Source organism: Amblyomma maculatum, chromosome 7 (assembly GCF_055883805.1).
Source record: "Amblyomma maculatum isolate TAMU_Amacu chromosome 7, ASM5588380v1, whole genome shotgun sequence".
Taxonomy (NCBI): Eukaryota; Metazoa; Arthropoda; class Arachnida; order Ixodida; family Ixodidae; genus Amblyomma; species Amblyomma maculatum.
Window position 1 is genome coordinate 73,156,096 of NC_139350.1, and position 18,378 is coordinate 73,174,473.

The 18,378-nt window shown below is 45.2% G+C and overlaps 1 protein-coding gene and 1 non-coding gene across 4 annotated transcripts in view; one reads left to right on the top strand and one right to left on the bottom strand.

The window, feature by feature from the left end:
* Positions 1 to 4,236: 4,236 nt before the first annotated feature.
* LOC146183636 (uncharacterized) overlaps positions 4,237 to 18,378 on the bottom strand; it is a 50,769-nt gene continuing 36,627 nt past the window's right edge. For 2 of the 3 annotated variants that reach the window (XM_084609172.1, XM_084609169.1), the window contains one exon: positions 4,237 to 4,757. In XM_084609172.1, coding sequence (XP_084465298.1) covers positions 4,581 to 4,757 — 177 coding nt within the window. In that variant the 3' untranslated portion in view covers positions 4,237 to 4,580. Of the gene's footprint in view, positions 4,819 to 18,378 lie in introns of all 3 variants that reach the window. The other variant, XM_084609171.1, reaches the window with a different exon arrangement.
* Positions 4,895 to 4,967, top strand: TRNAS-UGA (transfer RNA serine (anticodon UGA)). Its single transcript has one exon. It is a non-coding gene; the product is annotated as a tRNA-Ser (tRNA).

An 18,378-nucleotide genomic window follows, 5' to 3' on the forward strand; every position in this document is an offset into this window, starting at 1 on the left:
GAATTGATTACGATGAAGGTAATTGTACAGTGTAACCGTTGTCATACAGTCACATCCTGGCTGCGTTGCTGCAGTTTTCAGGAAATGGTAATAAGCTTGCTGGTCCAGCCTACGGCGCTGTGCAGTGGCACGCAGTTAGGTACGCGTTGCTTTAATTCTTGTACCTACTTTGATGGAGCGAACGGCTGACGGACTGTCGGTACATGATCGATCTATAATGACATTCTTTGTTTAGCGTTACTTGATGTCGCAGGCAGGGCGAGATGTGGCGCGACATGCAATCAGCAATATGTACGGCTTGATGGTAGAACCTAGTGTCAAAATGTAATTTTTTTTTCCCGTTTTTGCGTCGAATTTTGCTTGCTGCTAACTTCATGGTTTTAAGTGGGATGATACCGATCACATAGTTAGCCAGAGCTCATCCAGCCTTTTATTTTTAACTTCTTGCACGTCAGTTAGAAATACAACGCGCGAGTGTGATGGTACTTTGAACCATTTACGACACTTTCATTACAAGTTTTAGCTCTAACTGTATGATGAAATCTATGCTGGTCCTTGTTGTCAACGAAAATTTTTAGCAGATGCAGCATTTGTTGAATGTTCTCTTGGATAACAAAATTTAAATAGGCGTCAACTAATCGAGTGTGCAGTGAACCTTATGCATGTTTCTATTTTACCTTCTTTCATGCCCTCCTAGCATTGGTTTAGCTAATAAATATGTGCACTGTGAAAAGAGGGGCCTAGCAAAAGTAATTCATTGCCAGACCTCAAAAATTATTTCAAGCTATATGAACTTAAAGCACTTATTCATTCACGTCATGAGGAACGAGTCAGCTTAAGATGATTTGCTTAACTCCCTTACCCATCTTCTTAGAATTTATTGCTTTCACAAAAAAGTGCAGCTGAGTGATTATATAAAAGTTGAGGATCATGGCACAAAAATAGGTACGCGTGCAAAAGTGAGCTAAGCAGCCAACCTCTTGCCCCAATCTTGCTTTCACAACTGTCGGCACATAGTGGACGTTGCAGTCAGCAGTTAATGGCAACTCAAGCATTTAGTGAGCATATTTTAGACTGCTGGCGAAGCCGACAGCAGACTCGACGGGTATAGCATTCTCCCCCTTCCTTTTTAAAGAAAATGTGTTAACCAAGCGAACTGGAAGTCATATCCTCTGGTGATGCCATTGTGAGGAGTGCCTACAAACTTTGCTTCCTCTTTTCATCACGTATCGACACCCAACAAAACCTGAAATATGAACTATTACCTAGTATTAACTGCTAGCGACATGCTACGGTCAGACAGAAATGCTTGTGCAGGCAAAGATGTCTTTACTGCCGAGCTGGTTGCATGAAGGCTGGGAGGGTCAGGGTAAGGTCAACTTGTATATTATTATCTGAGCAGATTTCTAACAACTAGGACTGCAGTGCATGTTCTTCTCCCATTCTTCCCGCAACTCTGTTTCTCGGGACTTCAGAAAATATATTTGGGGCACCCTTGATGCAAACATAACCTGTCCTCTTCCTTGACACGTAACAAGTTTTTTCGACACTGAGTCATGCTAAACAAATTTGCGCGAAATCTTCGTCACATTCGCTGCAAGCGCCTTTCCTTCATTTTAATGAAAAGCAAAATTTCATAGACAAAATGCGAGGAGCAAGATGTTTAGGAAAACGCGATGACAGCACATGCGCACAGGTTTTAATGTGGTCGGCATGGCCAAGCGCTAGTGATCTTGACATCAGTGCCGCGACGTGACCACTTGGAGAAACAAAATTCGTTGACATTTGCGGCGCCACCGCTAGCGTGAGCTCAGCTGGGGAGTAAGCCTACCGCCCCCTTCTAGTACACTTCAGTGAGGGCATTATACAGTGTTTTGCAACTTTATTGTATGCGTTTTGAGAAATTCTCCTGCCTCAGCCAGAGGCTATTTGCACTGAAACCATGCACAAAGCTTGCACATTGTTGTCCCCTTTTTTACGAGGTATGACCATGGTGCTTACTTGGTTTGGCCGTGCTTTATACGAAACCAGAACCGTCTGCAACGAGACTGAGAAAAAGAAGCCAATGCAGTTTCCAGCAAAAGGCAGCTGTGGCGTCATCTGGAGTCGCTGGAGGAAAGCGCTGCAGTTCAAAAACACCCAGGCAAACATTGCACGTTCCTGTAATGGTGCTAGATAGCGGCACTGCTGACCTTCGGTGGAAAATTGGCGTGAGTCTTTCGCTCCTTCAGTCTCGTCACAGATGGTCCTGGTTTCCTATCATGTGGTACTAAACAAGGTAAGAACCGCTGTAAGACTTATTACACAACAAAAGAAACAACAGCGCGCAAGCTTTCTGAGCTGTTTGAATGCAAATGAGCCTTCGATTGTTGAGGAAGAATTTTTCAAAATGCATCCAATGAAGTTGCAGAACGCTACGTATATTGTAAATGATGTGCAGTGAAGAATGCATTGCTAGTGCACAAGTGCTCTAATTAAGACACAGCAAACTAATTCTCATTAAATATTGTCTAAGCCAATCTTAATGGTTGTAGCCAACATTTCTATTCACACAACTCTGCTGCAGGTTTTGAAAACTCCCCAGCTTTATGTAGTTTAGAGTCACTAACAGAAGGTGCATTCTGAAGTGAAGCTATTCAGATAGTCGAACCCGGATATATCGAACTCTGAGGGGATCGCGAAATAGTTCGATATACAGAAATCGGCTTGTGACAGCACTTACAATGCGAAAAAACAATACCGTATTTGTCGCATAATCAACCTACTAGCATAATGAACCCACTGTCCACTTTTGCACCCAAGAATTTGGAAAAAAAAAACCGTTAAGGCCGGCTCGCTCACATGCAAGCGATTGAGCGATCTCAGTGACGAGCGGCAGTGACAGAGCGAAAAATTTCCAATTGGTTGGAACTGCGTCCCTCTCGCTGCTCTAGCACCGCGGCAGCTCAAAATAAGGTTTCTGTGTCGCCGCAGAAATTGCAAGCGTTTTCGCTTGCATGTGGATGGTGCGGGCCACTCCGTTTCGGTTGTCTCATTCACAGCTCATTTCTTGGTAGCGTGCAAAGATGCTGCGCAGCGATAATGTCACGGCGTGTCTATCTTTTGATAGCTCCTGCAGTGGTGGGGAGCGAACTTGGCAGAGTGCCCGGGATGGCTTGATTGCGCAAGCTGTTTGAAGCGAAAAATGCGAAAAGCCAGTGTCATGATCGCAGCTGACCGCGTGCTTTCATTGATTCATACATGCAAGGATGAACAACTCCCGCAAAAAAAGAAACCCTGCCGCTTCTTAACGTCTGCCCGCAGCCACCATATCTATGCTACGCCGCACGTACAGCACAAGGATAATAAACGGCTCTCAAAAAAAAAGAGAGAGATCTGCCGCTTCTTTAAGTTGGCTGGTGCCGTAGCCACTTCAGCAGAGCGTTCGCAACACACGCTGGAGAAAGCGTCCGACCTTCTGTCTGAAAACGAGCTGAGCTTGCTTGGCGCGTGCTACTGTGAACGAAGGCAGGGAGAGAGCGAGAGAGATAGCTAGGCAAAAGAATGGGCACACCCTTGCGCTTCACTCTATTGCGGTTTTCCCCTCTCGGTCCCACCGGTTCACTCTGCTTCATCCATGCACATGGCTTGCAAACGTCACGTGCTGGCGCACAGGAAACGATAACTGCAGATGCGCGTGCCTTTGAGGAATGGGCGCAGCGCTGCCCTAGACCAGCCGTCGCTGAACTGTCCCCTCTCATTCCTTCCGTGCGTGGCTTGAAAACATCACGTGGCAAACAGCCGAGGGTGATGCGATCGTCTTTGAGGAAAGCGCACTTTCCAGTGTGTGGTGTGGAGTTCGATATATCGAACGACCGGTGAAATTGAGATCAATATATGACGTGGCTTTCCTATACATTTACATGGGATTTTCAAGGGGGTATTCCGTGAGTTCGATATAACCAAAATTGGATATATCTGGGTTCGATATATTTGGGTTTGACTGTACATATCAGCGCATATCAAACCTTGAGCTTTAACAGGCTTAACAGCACCCTTTCGGTATTGCAAAATCTTAACTGCCTGTCATTACGGCATAAGCAAGGAATACTGGTGCATAAATCATATAGCCTTTCAGTGTTCTCTTGAAAAATACATGTATTCTTTCCTCTTCATAGTAAATGACAGAGACACTATGCAAAAACTGTGGACGGATGGTGTGTGATAGAGAAATTTGCAACAGCTATGCACTGGTCATTTTCTCACCACGAGATTTTTTTATTACTACGCACATAAACAAGTGATCGGAATCAATATACATTAAATGAAACACATCTCAGTGCATGCTTGTTGAACATATGCATAAATTAAGCAAGATAATTAAACCATACACATATTAAGAAGGAAGGAACGAATGAATGAAAATTTATACAATAAAAAATATAAATTCCCAAGATTAGTCAGCTTGGAAAATACGAGACACACTGTGCTGCAGCCACTTGCTGAAGTGCTATAGTTCTCCCTTCTTCAGCAACCATTTTTGTTCAACAGACAGCTACTGCCTGCTAACCTTAGTCATCTCAATACGGCTGACAAAATGCTCAGGCACAGCATAGAAAATGACAGTCGTGCGCCTCTTCCTGGTTGGGCCTTGCTGCTGTGGCAGGGTGCTGTTGTGGGAATGGGCCAGGGGGCTGTAGGCCAATGCAGTGGAGCGTGCCCCTGCGTGTGCTTGGCCACAAGCTGCCAGGAACCAGCTCATCACAGCTTCTCTTGCCCTGCAGAAGGTAGGTTGAGGGCTGGCCTCAGATTCAGCCCGCTGCTAGTGGCGTAATGTATCTGTAATGAGTAATGTAACCTCAAGGTTCGTATACAGACAACATTAATACCGAAGAAAGTAGCAGGGGGGACAGCGGCCGATGTAGCTCAGTTGGAAGAGCACCGGACGTGATATTCGGAGGTCGTGGGTTCGGTCCCCACCATCGGCACATTGTTTTTTCTTCTACTTTGTGTTTAATTATCTTTCCCCTAAGCAGATTACATTACTCATTTCTGTGATTATTCAAGTAAACATTACAAAAAAAAGACATAAAACATAATCCCCAACGCTTTCCTTGGCCTCGCCGACTGTTGGCTTCTTTCCTTCATGCATTATAACGAGCACCCTCATTTTCCCTTCATTTATCTGCTTGTAGCTTACGGGGGTCTCGGTTCTGGCAGTCTTGAAGCCATAGGTAGCGTAAGAGGGTTCTAGCACAGCTTTCGCCCTCGCTCTTGATCACGTTCTACGTGACGCTGGCGGTAACACAGGACGTTCCACGTCCGCCGCTATGGTTGAGGGTAGCGCTGATGAACACTCTCAAGGTTCGTATACAGGCAACATTAATACCCGAGAAAGTAGCAGGGGGGACAGCGGCCGATGTGGCTCAGTTGGAGGAGCACCGGGCGCGATATTCAGATGTCATGGGTTCAGTCCCCACCATCGGCACGTTGTTTTTTCTTCTACTTTGCGTTTAATTATCTTTCCCCTAAGCAGATTACATTACTCATTTCTGTGATTATTCAAGTAAAAATTGAAAAAAAAAGACATAAAACATAATCCCCAATGCTTTCCTTGGCCTCGCCGACTGTTGGCTTCTTTCCTTCATGTATTATAACGAGCACCCTTATTTTCCCTTCATTTATCTGCTTATAATTATTAGAGGTTATAGAAGTGGCGAAATATTTCGTGATCGTGCCAAGGATGCAGCACGACTGCAGCAGCCTCTGCCGCAGCTTGTGCAAACTGTCTACAAGAGAGTGCAGAAGAGGGTGAAAGAGGAATCAGACTGGGGGACAGCGTGTACGTTTGCGCAGCCGCCAAGCAAGGAGGAGGAGATGCCAGTGTCTTCAAGCATGTTCCTGCTCGCCCACTGTCATTGCCCCAGGAAACCGACTGCATCGCATCGCTGCCAGGCTCCACTGTTACCGCTTCCAATGCGCGGGAGCTTGCCAGCAACCATGTGGCAGTGATGAATGCACACAACTCGCCCCACGTCTTTTTTCTGCTACTTTTCGTTGCTTTTAAGCATGAATTATTCTGTGCCACATTCCAAAAGTGAATACAGCAAACTGCTGGATTTGCAACGTAGATGTGACATAGGCGCTGAAACATGGAATGTTGTATCAACTACAGCACTTGCTGCTATTGTAGGCATTCTTCTCATGTACATAAGTTTATGTTTTATCATCTTGAAACTTTTGGGGTGCCGCCAAATTCCCAGTAATTCAGCACCAGCTAACAGATACTCGGTGCAACGAGTTTGCTATACAGTATTCCAGTTGAAACGTCCCAGACCCTAAAAAAGGCTATCACTAATTCTCTCAGAAGAAATTGGGGTAATTGTCGATTGTGTGAATACTGCTTCACCAAATTATTTTTTCACAAAAAACTGTGCCGACATAAGCGTCTTTCGATGTTTTCGCTGACTCAAAAGATGCTTGCATTCAATATTTTTCAATGAAGTGTGAAAGTAGATAAAATACCAGACTCTATTTCATAATACCACAGCTGAATTGACTTTAACCTTAATTAGTGCCTCCATATAAACATTTTGTGCATTTTCATGGCTCAGTAAAGCAAAAAAAATTGTGCGTTTTCAGTATTTTTTATCACAAACATCGTTCATGGTTTAATCACAAGAGATATTTTCACCGTTCATCCGTCGGTAGAGTTTTACAAATATAATTTAAGCTTTCTTTAAAAAGGACCTTCTAGAAAATTAAGTCCCAAAGTTCGCAAAAAGTGATGCTTTTCTTAGATTAAGACCAAAATTAAACATAAAGGCCCTGGAGATAAAAATAAGTGAGATAGCTCATTAACCACATCTTAGCCTGCAATCCACAATTTGCTTGAGTCCTTACGCGTTAGATATTTTTAAACTTCACAACCAGTGTAGCTGGAACGCACTTTCGATCTGCGCTTTCACATGTGCAGTGCCAACCTTTTCTCCACACGCATGTTTTCCCAAGCCAACACTCTCTCAATCAGTTGATGCCTACAAAAGTCGATCCTGAACGACGCACTTTCCAGAGTTTGACACACACTTTTGGCCTTGGCATGGTCAGGAATGCAAAGAAAGCCCTATTGTGCGACAGTCAACTTTGCAGAGGCAGAAGAATCACGTCGTCATTCATAACTTCTCCTGACTCACAGAAGAGCAAAATGATAGCTTGAACGGATCTATGGACATATATAGAAGGAGGGTAAGCCTGCAAATAGAAAACTTGTCTACACTCGTCCATTCGTCTGCTCTGCATTTTGTTTCCTCATCCTCCCATCTGTTCAACCATTGAATTTTTCGTTTTGCGATGACTTGCAAAAACTGCTTCAAACTGGCAAGCAGTGTTAGTCTGAGGATGTGTGAGACAATAATGCTGACACCATGCATTGATGGAACATGCGCACTCACTCATGAGTGCACTCATATCACGCCCCTGAGAGTGGATGCGTATGAGAGTGGTCGTGAGTGAGTGGCCGGGAAAGGGAGCAGTCATAAGTGTGAGTGAGTGGCCGCAAATGGGAGCAACCATGAGTGTGAGTGCGAGTGAGTGGATTCGAGTGTGGACGGGCATGAGTGTGAGTGGCTGTGAATGGGAGCGGGCATGTGTGAATGAGTGGGCATGTACCAGAGTGACCGTGAGTGTGAGTGAGTGGTCGTGAGCGAGAGTGGCCATGAGTGTCACTGTGAGTGAGTGGCGGTGAATGGCAGCGGGCATGAGTGTGAGTGCAAGTGAGTGGGGTCGAGTGTCATTGGTCGTGAGTGTGAGCCACTCCTCATGGTGCCGACCTATGCTTACGGGCAAGAATCAGGCTCTTGCATGAGTCGTAACAAGCTAAGCTGTTTTATATATGAAACAATGAATCAGGGCCATCCAGAATGTATCTCATGTCTGATAATTCTTCAGTCTAGACGAAGACATGAAATATTTAGTTTGTTTTTTCACACAAATGTGTACTATTAAAATGCTATTAGTAGAGTATAAAAAAGCACTGCAATGGCCTAGATTGTGATTTTACTGCCATTTCTTACTCAGAAAATATCATGCACCCACATATATTGAACCGGAGTTTATGGGAATTCCGAAATTCGCAGTGAGGCGCAGGTCTTATGCAGTGAAAGCACAGTTTAGCAGTGCCGAGCCATGCCACTGATTGTGAATGTCAAAAAGTTTTTCTCGCTTCGGGCAAAATTTACCTAAGAAAAAAGTTCTGGACTGTAAGCTCAGAAACTTGTGTGTTTGATGAGCTATGTCACATACTTTTACCTCGAGGGCCTTTATGCTTAATTTAACTCACAATTGAACAAAAATGTTTTTTTGCCAACTTTGGGAGAAAGTTTAGATCATTTTTGGCAACAACTCTAACAACCGAGAAATGAAATAAAAATTATTTATGACTCAAACATAAAAGAATTTTACAATAAAAAAGTACCAAAATGCACATTTTTTTTGTTTCTTTACTGAACCAAGGAAACGCAGAAAAGCCTTATACAGGGTCAATTATGAAGTTATAGCGAAGATCAACTTATATGCGATAATATAGAACAGAATCTGCTCTAGTACTATCTGTTTGTGCAGCTGATTTAAATATATTGAACTGCAAGCAGCTTTTGTGTGTTTGCAAAAACTTTAACAATCGCTTACGTGAATAAAAACTTTTCATGAAATTAGTTTACCAAAACAGTATTCACATGATCAACAATTACCCCAATATTTTTCCACAGAATTGGTGGTGGCCGCTTTTGGGGCCTGGGGCATTTCACATGGAATGAGCCTATACAGTCGAACTTGGATATATGTAACCCAAATAATTCAATTTTGGTTATATCGAACTGACAGAATATCCCCTTGAAAATCACATGTAAAAATATAGGAAAGCTGCGTCGCATATCAAACACAATTTCACCGGTCGTTCGATATATTGAACTCCGCACCACGCATTGGACGGTGCGCCTTCCCCAAAGATGATCGCATCACCCTCGGCCTTTGGCCACGTGACATTTTCAAGCCATGCGCAGAAGGAAAGAGAGGGCACAGTTCAGCGATGGCTGGTCTCGGGTAAAGCCCCTCGATAAATTTTTCCAGGGCAGTGCCGCGCTCTTTCCCCAAAGGCGCGCTAGCACGTGACGTTTTGAAGCCATGTGCGTGAAGGAACGAGAGGGAATCAATGCAGCCGTGGTGTTCAGGACAGGGGAAAAAGGCGATAGAGCGAAGTGCAAGGGTGTGCCCACTCTCCTGCAGAGCTTTATCTCTCCCCTTCCTCTCTTTTTCCAGTTCTTCGTTCGCAGCAGCACGCACTACACAAGTGCGGACAAGCCAGCTCAGCTCGTGGTAGATGCTTTCTCAAGTGTGTGTTGCGAACTTTCTGCGCGCGGTGGCTGACTGAAGTGCGATGCGTGTCTCATGTCGTCGTGCTGCGGCTGCGAACACTAAGCAGTGAGGGTTTTTTTTTTTTTTCAGGAGTCGTTCATTCTTGCCATCGTGCTGAAGGTGCGGCATAGCCGATGTTATGGCAGCTGCAGACGTTAGGAAGCTGCAGTTCTTTTTTTTTCTGTTGGGAGAGCTGTCCTTGCGCTGAACGTGAGGCGCAGCGTGCTGCGGACGTTAATGGGAGGTAGTGGTTTTCGTTTCTTTTGCGAGAGTTGTCCATTCTTCTATAAATCAACGAAAAAATGCAGTCGGCTATGATCATGACACTGTCTTTTGGCACTGTTTGCTTCAAACGGCATTTGGAGATATCACGCTTTTCAATGATTTTGCGGCAGTGGACTCCGCCGGCCTTAAGCGTAGCGTGATAAATCGAACCAGGCTAGTGCAATCAAGCCATCACGGGCACTTTGCCAAGTTCGCTCCCTGCCACCGCATGATCTATATAGTCAAAAGATAAACACGCCGAGACGCTATCCCCGAGTAGCATCTTGGCGCACTGCCAGTAAGTGAACTGTGGATGTGATGGTCGGAACGGAGGGACGTGCCATAGAACGCATTTTTTTTTTTTCAAATTCTCGGCGGCAAAAGTGGGGAGTGAGTTCATTATGCGAGTATGTTGATTACGCGGCAAATACAGCATTTTTCATGATCACAGGTAGCGTCTCAAGCCGATTTCTGTATATAAAATTATCTACATATCCAACTATTTTGCGATCCCCTTCGAATTTGATCTATCCGGGTTTGACTGTATTAATGTCAACTGCCATGACATGTTCATTACATGGAGTTTTCAAATATGTGCACTTCAATGGGGTGGCATAGAGGAATTGAATAGCTTTGTAATATAAAAGTATTCACTACATGGAGGTTTTTTACATAGAGGTTTAACTCAAATCAGGAGTTTTCGTATACAGTTGAACCCAGATATATCGAACTCGAAAAGGGATCACAAAATAGTTCAATATATCGATAATTCGATATACACAAATCGGCTTGAGATGCCACTTGCACTGCAGCCGTGGTCCAGTGGTTTGGTCGCCCGTCTCGGCTGCGGGAGGTGCGAGGTTCGAGGTTCGATCCACACTGCCAGCCACCAAACGGGTAAAAAATGGGTACAGGCTTCCCCCAACCTGGCCAACCCCCAACGAAGAGGCCAAAAGTTTGCGCAGACTACAGGCCGGAAATTACCCCAACCCGGTATGGCTGCACCATTTAAAAGTAGATGACAGACAACACGAAAACTGTAAACACTGCGGACAGAGAGGTACACTAGATCACATAATTTGGCAATGCCCCTTTTCGCCTGAGGCAGTGGCCAACATTCATGACACGGAAGCTTGGGAATCCCTTCTCCAAAGCGAGAAACCCTTGAGACCCAATAAGAAGTCTTCCGCCTGGCGGCAGAGGCCGCCGCCAAGAATCAATGTATCCTTGCGCGCTTCTAGTCGCGGAGTCCCAGCCCCCTATTCAGGTCTGCGTACCTGGGTGGGGGAGTAGGGAAACATCCTGTATCGGTGGCAATAAAGTTTTAAATAATAATAAGAAGAAATGGGCATGGGCAGGACATGTAGTGCGAAGTGAGGATAACCGATGGTCGCTTAGGGTAACAAACTGGATTCCAAAGGAAGGAAAGCATAGCAGGGGGCGGCAGAAAGTTAGGTGGGCGGATGAGGTTAAGAAGTTTGCAGGGGTCAAGTGGATGCAGCTAGCACAGAGCCGGGTTAAGTAGAGAAATATGAGAGAGGCCTTCGCCCTGCAGTCAGGCTGATGATGATGATTTCTACAACGAGTTGGGCATTAATAATTACGGAAAGGGTAGTTTATAAGACGTCCTACTGGAATATATAATCTTCCAAATATCGACTGCTTCGCAATTTTTCGGTTTTCAAAGGTCGCATCCCCCCTTAAAAGGAAGGTTATGCTCGCTGCCGCGACCATCGGGAATTGTGTAGCTGAGCGGCAATTTGGAATCACTGAGGGCAGCGTGCGGGGCTGGAGAAAACAGAAGGAAGTCCTATTTGCATGCAGCGGCAAGAGGAAGAGTTTTCGGGGATGAAAGAGTGGACTGTTCCCCAAAGATGAGCAAGATCTCGCAGCCTTCGTCCAAGAACAGCGTGCAGCATACCTAGCAGCAAGTATCGAGCTGCTCCAAGTTAAAGTGAGGGAGATTGCCAAGAATAAAGGCATTCCGCGGAGCGACTTAAAGCAAGCAAAAATTGGGTGTGTCGTTTTATCCGCTGAGCAGGGTTTTCGTTGTGTTGGCAAATGTCCATCCTTCAGAAACTGCTCGCAAGTTACGAGGAATAGCTTGTGGCCTTCCAGCGACATGTAATATCACTGCAGAAGAGTCATGATTTCCAGGTGGGCAAAATCAGGAATGCTGACCAAACTCCCGAGTATCTTAACATGCCGTCGGCGCTCACAGTGCACAAAAGAGGCGGCAAGCAGGTTTGTGTCTGATCGACAGGAAATGAGAAGACGCGGCTTACAGTAATGCTGGCCTGCACTGCAGATGGACCCACAAGCTTCCACCTTATGTTGTATTTAAACGAAAAACGCAGCCTGAAGGTGTGAAACTCCCAAAAAATGTTGTCGTCCAGTGTTAGAACAAGGGGTGGATGGACGAGACTTTAGTTCTTGACTGGGTCAAGTCTGTGTGGTGCCGGCGGCTCGAAGCACTGGGGGGGTTCAGATCATTGCTCGTGTTGGATGCGTTCTGCTGCCACCTGGCCGACTCAGTAAAGAGGCTACTGCATGAATAGTGCAGCAAACTCATCATTTCGGGAGGGATGAAGTCGTAGTTACAGCCGCTAGATGTTTGTATTAACAAGCCATTTAGGAATGCTGACAAGCGGTGTTACCAGGAGTGGATGAGGTCAGGAGACCCCGAAGTAACCGCTTCCAGGCGGCTCAAGCGGGCCTACCCAGCGATCATTTGTGGCTGGATCGTGGATGCTTGGGCCAGCATTTCTGAGGAGCTTGTATGCCGCTCTTTTAAATAATGCAGCATTCCCAATGCACTCGACGGGACAGAAGACAACCTCTTAAGAGAGGATATGTCTGACAAAGGACTTTCCGAAGAAAGTTCGACAGACGACGGCTGACAATGAAATGAAGAGAGTGAAAGGCTCTGAAAATAAAGGCTTTCAAAAAATTTTCTTCGCTCGCATTATACGTGGGTGAAACCTTTTTTCCCCCGTTTTGCTACCCCCAAACTGCGCCTCATATTAAACGTGGGTCCGTATTATATTCGGGTTTTTATGGTAATAAAATGTTTCTGCTCTCACTGAGGGAGAGATTTTCATGCATAAGTGTTGCCTCAATTTTCGTCTATCATTCGCAAGCACATGTAAAAAATTTTATTCAGGAACGTCGAACACAATGGTCGAGCAAGCCTATACTCTCGAGTCGGTATTGTCCTAACCTGAATAAATTTGGGTGCGTCTTAGGCAAGGGTGCACCTTGTATACCAATATTTTTATTCAAAACCTCTAAATCTGAGGGGTGCGTCTTATAAACTGGAAAATACGGTATGCATATTCATTGAGTATAAAAATATTTTCTTCTGAAGCAGTCTTCCACTTAGAAGCTGATTATAGATTAGCATGAGGCGAATCATGCTAAGCTATAACTAAATAACTCTCCAGTCGGGCTATATCAGGCAGTCATGCTTTCATGTCCGTGCCACTTTACGATGTACTGCGACACAACCGTAGGTCATGCTCATGCCATGAACAAATAGACGTGTCACGCGATGCAATAACATTGCTTTCATGGGTAACGAAATAGTGAAGACCGCGATATGGAACTCACAGAAAAAAAAATTTAAATGCCAACCCCTATTCTAAAGGTCACCAATGTTTACCTGCAGGCTCCGCAACTTGGTTTGTTGCAACCGATTAGTTTCATGATATTCGTCAACAGTGCTCCTCAGCTCGCGCAACTGGGCCTGTAGAGAAACCTTGCTGCCCAGCTGCAACCTGGAAACTCGCCTCGAGGCCAAGGCCAGAGCCCAATGTGCAGCCATCAACATCGACTGATGGCCATATAGCAAGGTCTACAAGGTCCCCATTAACTAAACGTCAATAAAGTTTTTCCAATCCAATCATCAGCTCATCAACAAGGCCAATCTGCTCTTCCAGATTTTTTTTTTAATCAAGAAATTTGCCATAAGGCATAAGTTGAGAAAGGGGGAATGGAATGCAGGAGATTTAAAAGAAAGAGTGAAGTCCAGTTTCACTAAGGTAGTCGCAGAGGTTGGCGGTGTAGTGATTGTCCATTTTCCACTTCTCCTAATCACAATCACGGTTCCACCCCATTCCAGATTTCCAGATACTTCCAGATTTTCCACCCACATTCGAAGTGCCCTCACAGCAGTCTTGTTTTGAGCCTAGTATTCCTCAACCGATCTCAACTTTTGCTTAATTTACATCTGGTCTTCCAGCAGCTACTATAGAATGCTTATCAAGCCCGAGTTTTAGTTTGACACCTCCACAACAGAAGAGTAGCAGTATGAAAAATGCAGCCTTGCTCATTAACTCTTTCGCTGTCGGGCGTTTCTGGCCGTGACGCACCCCCAGTGTTGGCTTGGTTTCAGGGAACGAGCATAGAGATTTATTTTTGATTATGATTGCTATGCAAATAACATAGTCACTGAAATATGCACATTTCAGTGTTAAAATTGATCTTCTTTAGTGCAAAAGCACAGGACACACAGTAAGAAGACACGTACACCACAAGCGCTACTCACAACCGATTTATTGAAGCCTAAGATGTGCATATATATACTCACAGGCCTCCGCACACACAGCCTAGCAAGTAATCTGAGTACAGCACGCAGAAAGTCGTCCCACATGGCACGAAAGAAATTCCATCTTTGCATTGTACAGAGCAACTGAGGTGTCACTAACATGCCTCACTTGCTAGGCTGCGTGCAAGCAGGCCTGTGAGTACATATATGCGCATTTTAGGCTTCAATAAATCAGTTGTGAGTAGTGTTTGTGGTGTACGTGTCTTCTTACTGTGTGCCCTGTCCTTTTGCACTAAACAAGCTGAAGTTTAGGACTGATCACCAACTAGCCCAACAATTAAAGCTTTTAAGGTGCATTTCAGTGTTCTGCAGGTGTTGGGTATTAATATCATTATCAGCCTGATTATAAATTAAATGAGAATAATATAAGAAAAACTGCTCAATACTTCTTGAGAGACCGAATCCGAGCTCGACTCTTATTAATAATCAAAAGAGCCATTGCGCCAGTATTCAGTCAAAGGTTCCGCGCGGTCAGCCATCCGAAAGTAATTTTGCGCACGGAAGGCGCACTTTCAGTGACCCACACAACGGAGATAAATGGCATGTTGTGAAATCGAGATGACAAAGGGAGATAGAAAGAGGCTAAAACAGCCTCCTTTGCTGCTGCTAGCCGCAAGCAAGCGCGCGTCAAGAGAGAGCGAAAGCAGCGATCGAGTCATGTGTCGACGTATTGGAGAGGCAACGGCAGGAGCCCCTGAACGTGATGCGTAGCAGCAGACACGCCAACAGAACAAAATAAAAACCTGCAAACCTTCGGCAGAAGACAGAACAACCCTTGAACCCGTGACCGCATGCACGCGCCGCGAAACGCGCTTAGGGCGATAGAGTAGCGTGCGCGGAGTGACCACGTCTACCCGCAAAAAAGGTGGCGGGGGTGGGTGCGGTTACTCCATAATATTCAGTATATACGTACCAACACAACGCGGGGCAAAACTACGAGCTTGCTGAAAGATTTAACAGATGGCGCAGCCTGTCCACGCGCGCAGCTTCGCGCTCAGGCGCAAAGTTTTGAATGCACGATAGAGAATGTACCGGTTTGTTTATGACAGCGAAATGGTTAAAGGGGTCATGCCACGGTCGTCCATTATATTGCAGTTTTGTAGTCTGGTGGATAATACTAGAACTTACTTTATTTCCGAAATTTGAGCTTGCCGCGAAGCTTCTCTTACCGAGAGCGATCACAATTTTGAAATGCTTAGTGACGTCACAGGTTGACACTGGCCCCCACGTCATCTGCTGCTTTGCTGGCTCTGAGAAGCCGCCGACGAGCTGTACTGTGTTCGCGCTTGCTTTAAAAGACCCTAGTGAGCATGTATCTGGTAACAAAACACAGACTGTAGTGAAGTGCATTTAGTCCTGCTGAGAGATCCACATCCGGTGCGACCGCCGCCTAATGTCCGATGGGAGCACTGCCGTGCCGTTAACACCGCTGCGATGGCTGCACCGGCCGTGCCTTAATTGTGATACAGCAAATCCTTGCGCCGGTGTCAGAAAGGCATGCTAAATTTGTTTTTATTACAATAATAGTAGGTCCTGGGAAAATAATTTTAAAAATGAATGCAATGTTGACCCATACGGTGGGAGTTTCTGCTCACAGCCGCACCTTCTGCTGGCGCCGCGCCCGTGTTCTTGAATACGCTTGCTCCGGTGCTAAGGCATCGCCGAAAATAATTTCTTTTACTAAGAAACAGTGCGGTTGAGAGTAAGGAAGTTTCATGATCGAGTAGCCGTCACTATAATGTGTTGCTGATCAATTACAAAGTGCCATCCGCTGTGGCTTCCATGCAAAGCAATCTATAGGCCTAGCGACAATTAGGGAAAACCAGGCATCAAGAGTGCGACCGTCCGTCATTATGACCTTATCTTCTGCTTTCATTATGCAGTTGGGAACCAGACTCAGGCCTGACAACGACTGAGCAGTGCGAACTATGCTGCTGAGATGGGGCAGGTATTGGGTGCCTCGATGTAGTGCGGCGCACTACACTGCTGCGTCATCGGGTGGTACTTGCAGTTTGCAAAAAAGCGCCGTCGGTAGGCACTCAATGAACTGCATTTTTAAGTGTTGCTTTCCACTGCATTCGAGACATGTTTCAGTGTATATTATGTATGTTAGCGGGCCAGCTCGTGCGCCCTTCGTACTCAAGTGCCAACACGTACATTTGAGTCCTGCTCACAGATGCCGCTATTTCATAGAGGGATTGAAAAGCTCAGTTTAGGTTAAACGCGGTTAGCTGAATGACTGCTGTTTAGTCCGCCACATCGGTTTACCGCACCTTCGCGTGACAAATGTGCCGCGGTTGACGCTACTCGTGGACAGAACATGCAGCAGAGAATGCAGTGTCGGCCTATGTCGTCACCAGCTGCGCCGGTTGCCACATCAGCAAGCTGTCGTAAATGGATGAAAAAAAAAATACATTTAAAAATATCTGCAGCTTCAATTGAGCTGAAACTTTAGGTTTTAGTTGCTTGGTATCATTGGTAGCATGACCTTTAATTGAAAAAGGCATCTCCCATCGCCTCATACCAGGCACAATGCTGTAAACACATCATATTGATGTAGTGTGAAGATGGAACCAACAATGACCTCTCCAGACACTTAGGCTCCTTCAGCAGAGTTTGACATTAACTAAAAGGGACTTCTGGATGTACTGTTAAACCTGGATGCAACAAGCCTCCACGAAGGAAATTCCTGAATACAGTAAAACCTCGTTGCCACCTTTTTTATAAAAATGCTGGCAAAAAACGTATCCGGAAAAACGTATGACACTATTGCCTAATATTTAAAAAATTAACTGCTGAGTGAGACACAAAAGACATTTAAAATTGAGACTTTCACTGCATAAAGTGTAGATGAGCATTTCTTTTTTTTATCTATAGCTGAATTCAGTTCGTATTTGCGTTATCCTAAGGGTTCGCAGAAGGAATGACGAGCCAGGATCACTTGCTTAATTGTTTCAGGATACTTTGCTACTTTGCCCCCTAACACCAGTGACGTGGAGAAGCCATCGCGATGGCTTACAGTCACCGTGCTTTTGATCATGTTGCTTTCCCAGACCTGGCCAGCTCTTAAGCAAGCGAATAGAGTGAAAGTTTGTTATTTTGAGCTTCATGGGACCAGAAAAAAAGTTTGAATTACTGAATGGCCTCGAAAAAACTGACAAGAGCGATTTGCATTATAGTAAAGTTACTGTATTTACTCGCATAACAACCGCTTCCAATAATGAACCCACCCTCCACTTTTGCCACTGAGAATTTGAAAAAAAAAGAAAAAGAAAAAAAGAGAATGTGTTCATTAGCGCATTCCTCCATTTCACGCCGTCACTCAGTTCCACCGCACATCTTTTGGCAGTGCACCAAGACACTGCGCCGTGATAATATCACGGTGTTTAAACCTTTTCAAGCTCTATCGGGAAAAAGAAAGTGGAGCCGAGGGGGGAAGGGAGGGCAACTTGGCAGCTTGGCAGCGTGCCAGCGCTCGTCCTGTTGCGCAGGCCTTTGTTTCACTTCGCATCGCGTTTGGGGCAGGTGTCGTCCACTGCCGCACAATCACTGAAACGCACAATAGTGCAAGTGTCTTTTGAAGCAAACAATGCTTAAAGCCGGCATCACGATCGCGACTGACCACATGCTTTCGTTGATGACTTATGGGTGGAACAATGGATGACAGTAGAAAAAAAAGAAAAGCGTTTTTCCCGCGTAAAGATTTGGTTTTTTATATTTGGAACCCTGTAGCGCCCAACCGACATCATAGCCTTTCATGGGCATTAGCTGGGACCACGCCGACATAAATACTTATCGGTATTACCAAATTAACGGAGGTTGAATTAACGAGTATTTAGTTGTACTCTTTGGAGGTTTTACGGAAGGGCAGGTCGCTGTAGCCGCCAACTCTACCCTCTGGCGCAGCTAGCCGCCGCATCAGTCATGGCGCCATTTCAAATTAACCAGCTTTCACTATAGTTGTAGTTATCAAAAAGTTCATCCCTATGTCCCTAAGGCACAGCAAAAGAAGCCACCACGTTTCACCTCATGAAGTCATCTTTCTACTAAAACGGGTGCCTCTATATATGCATCTCTATATTAATAATATTAATATGCCTCTCTCTCTACAAGGGACA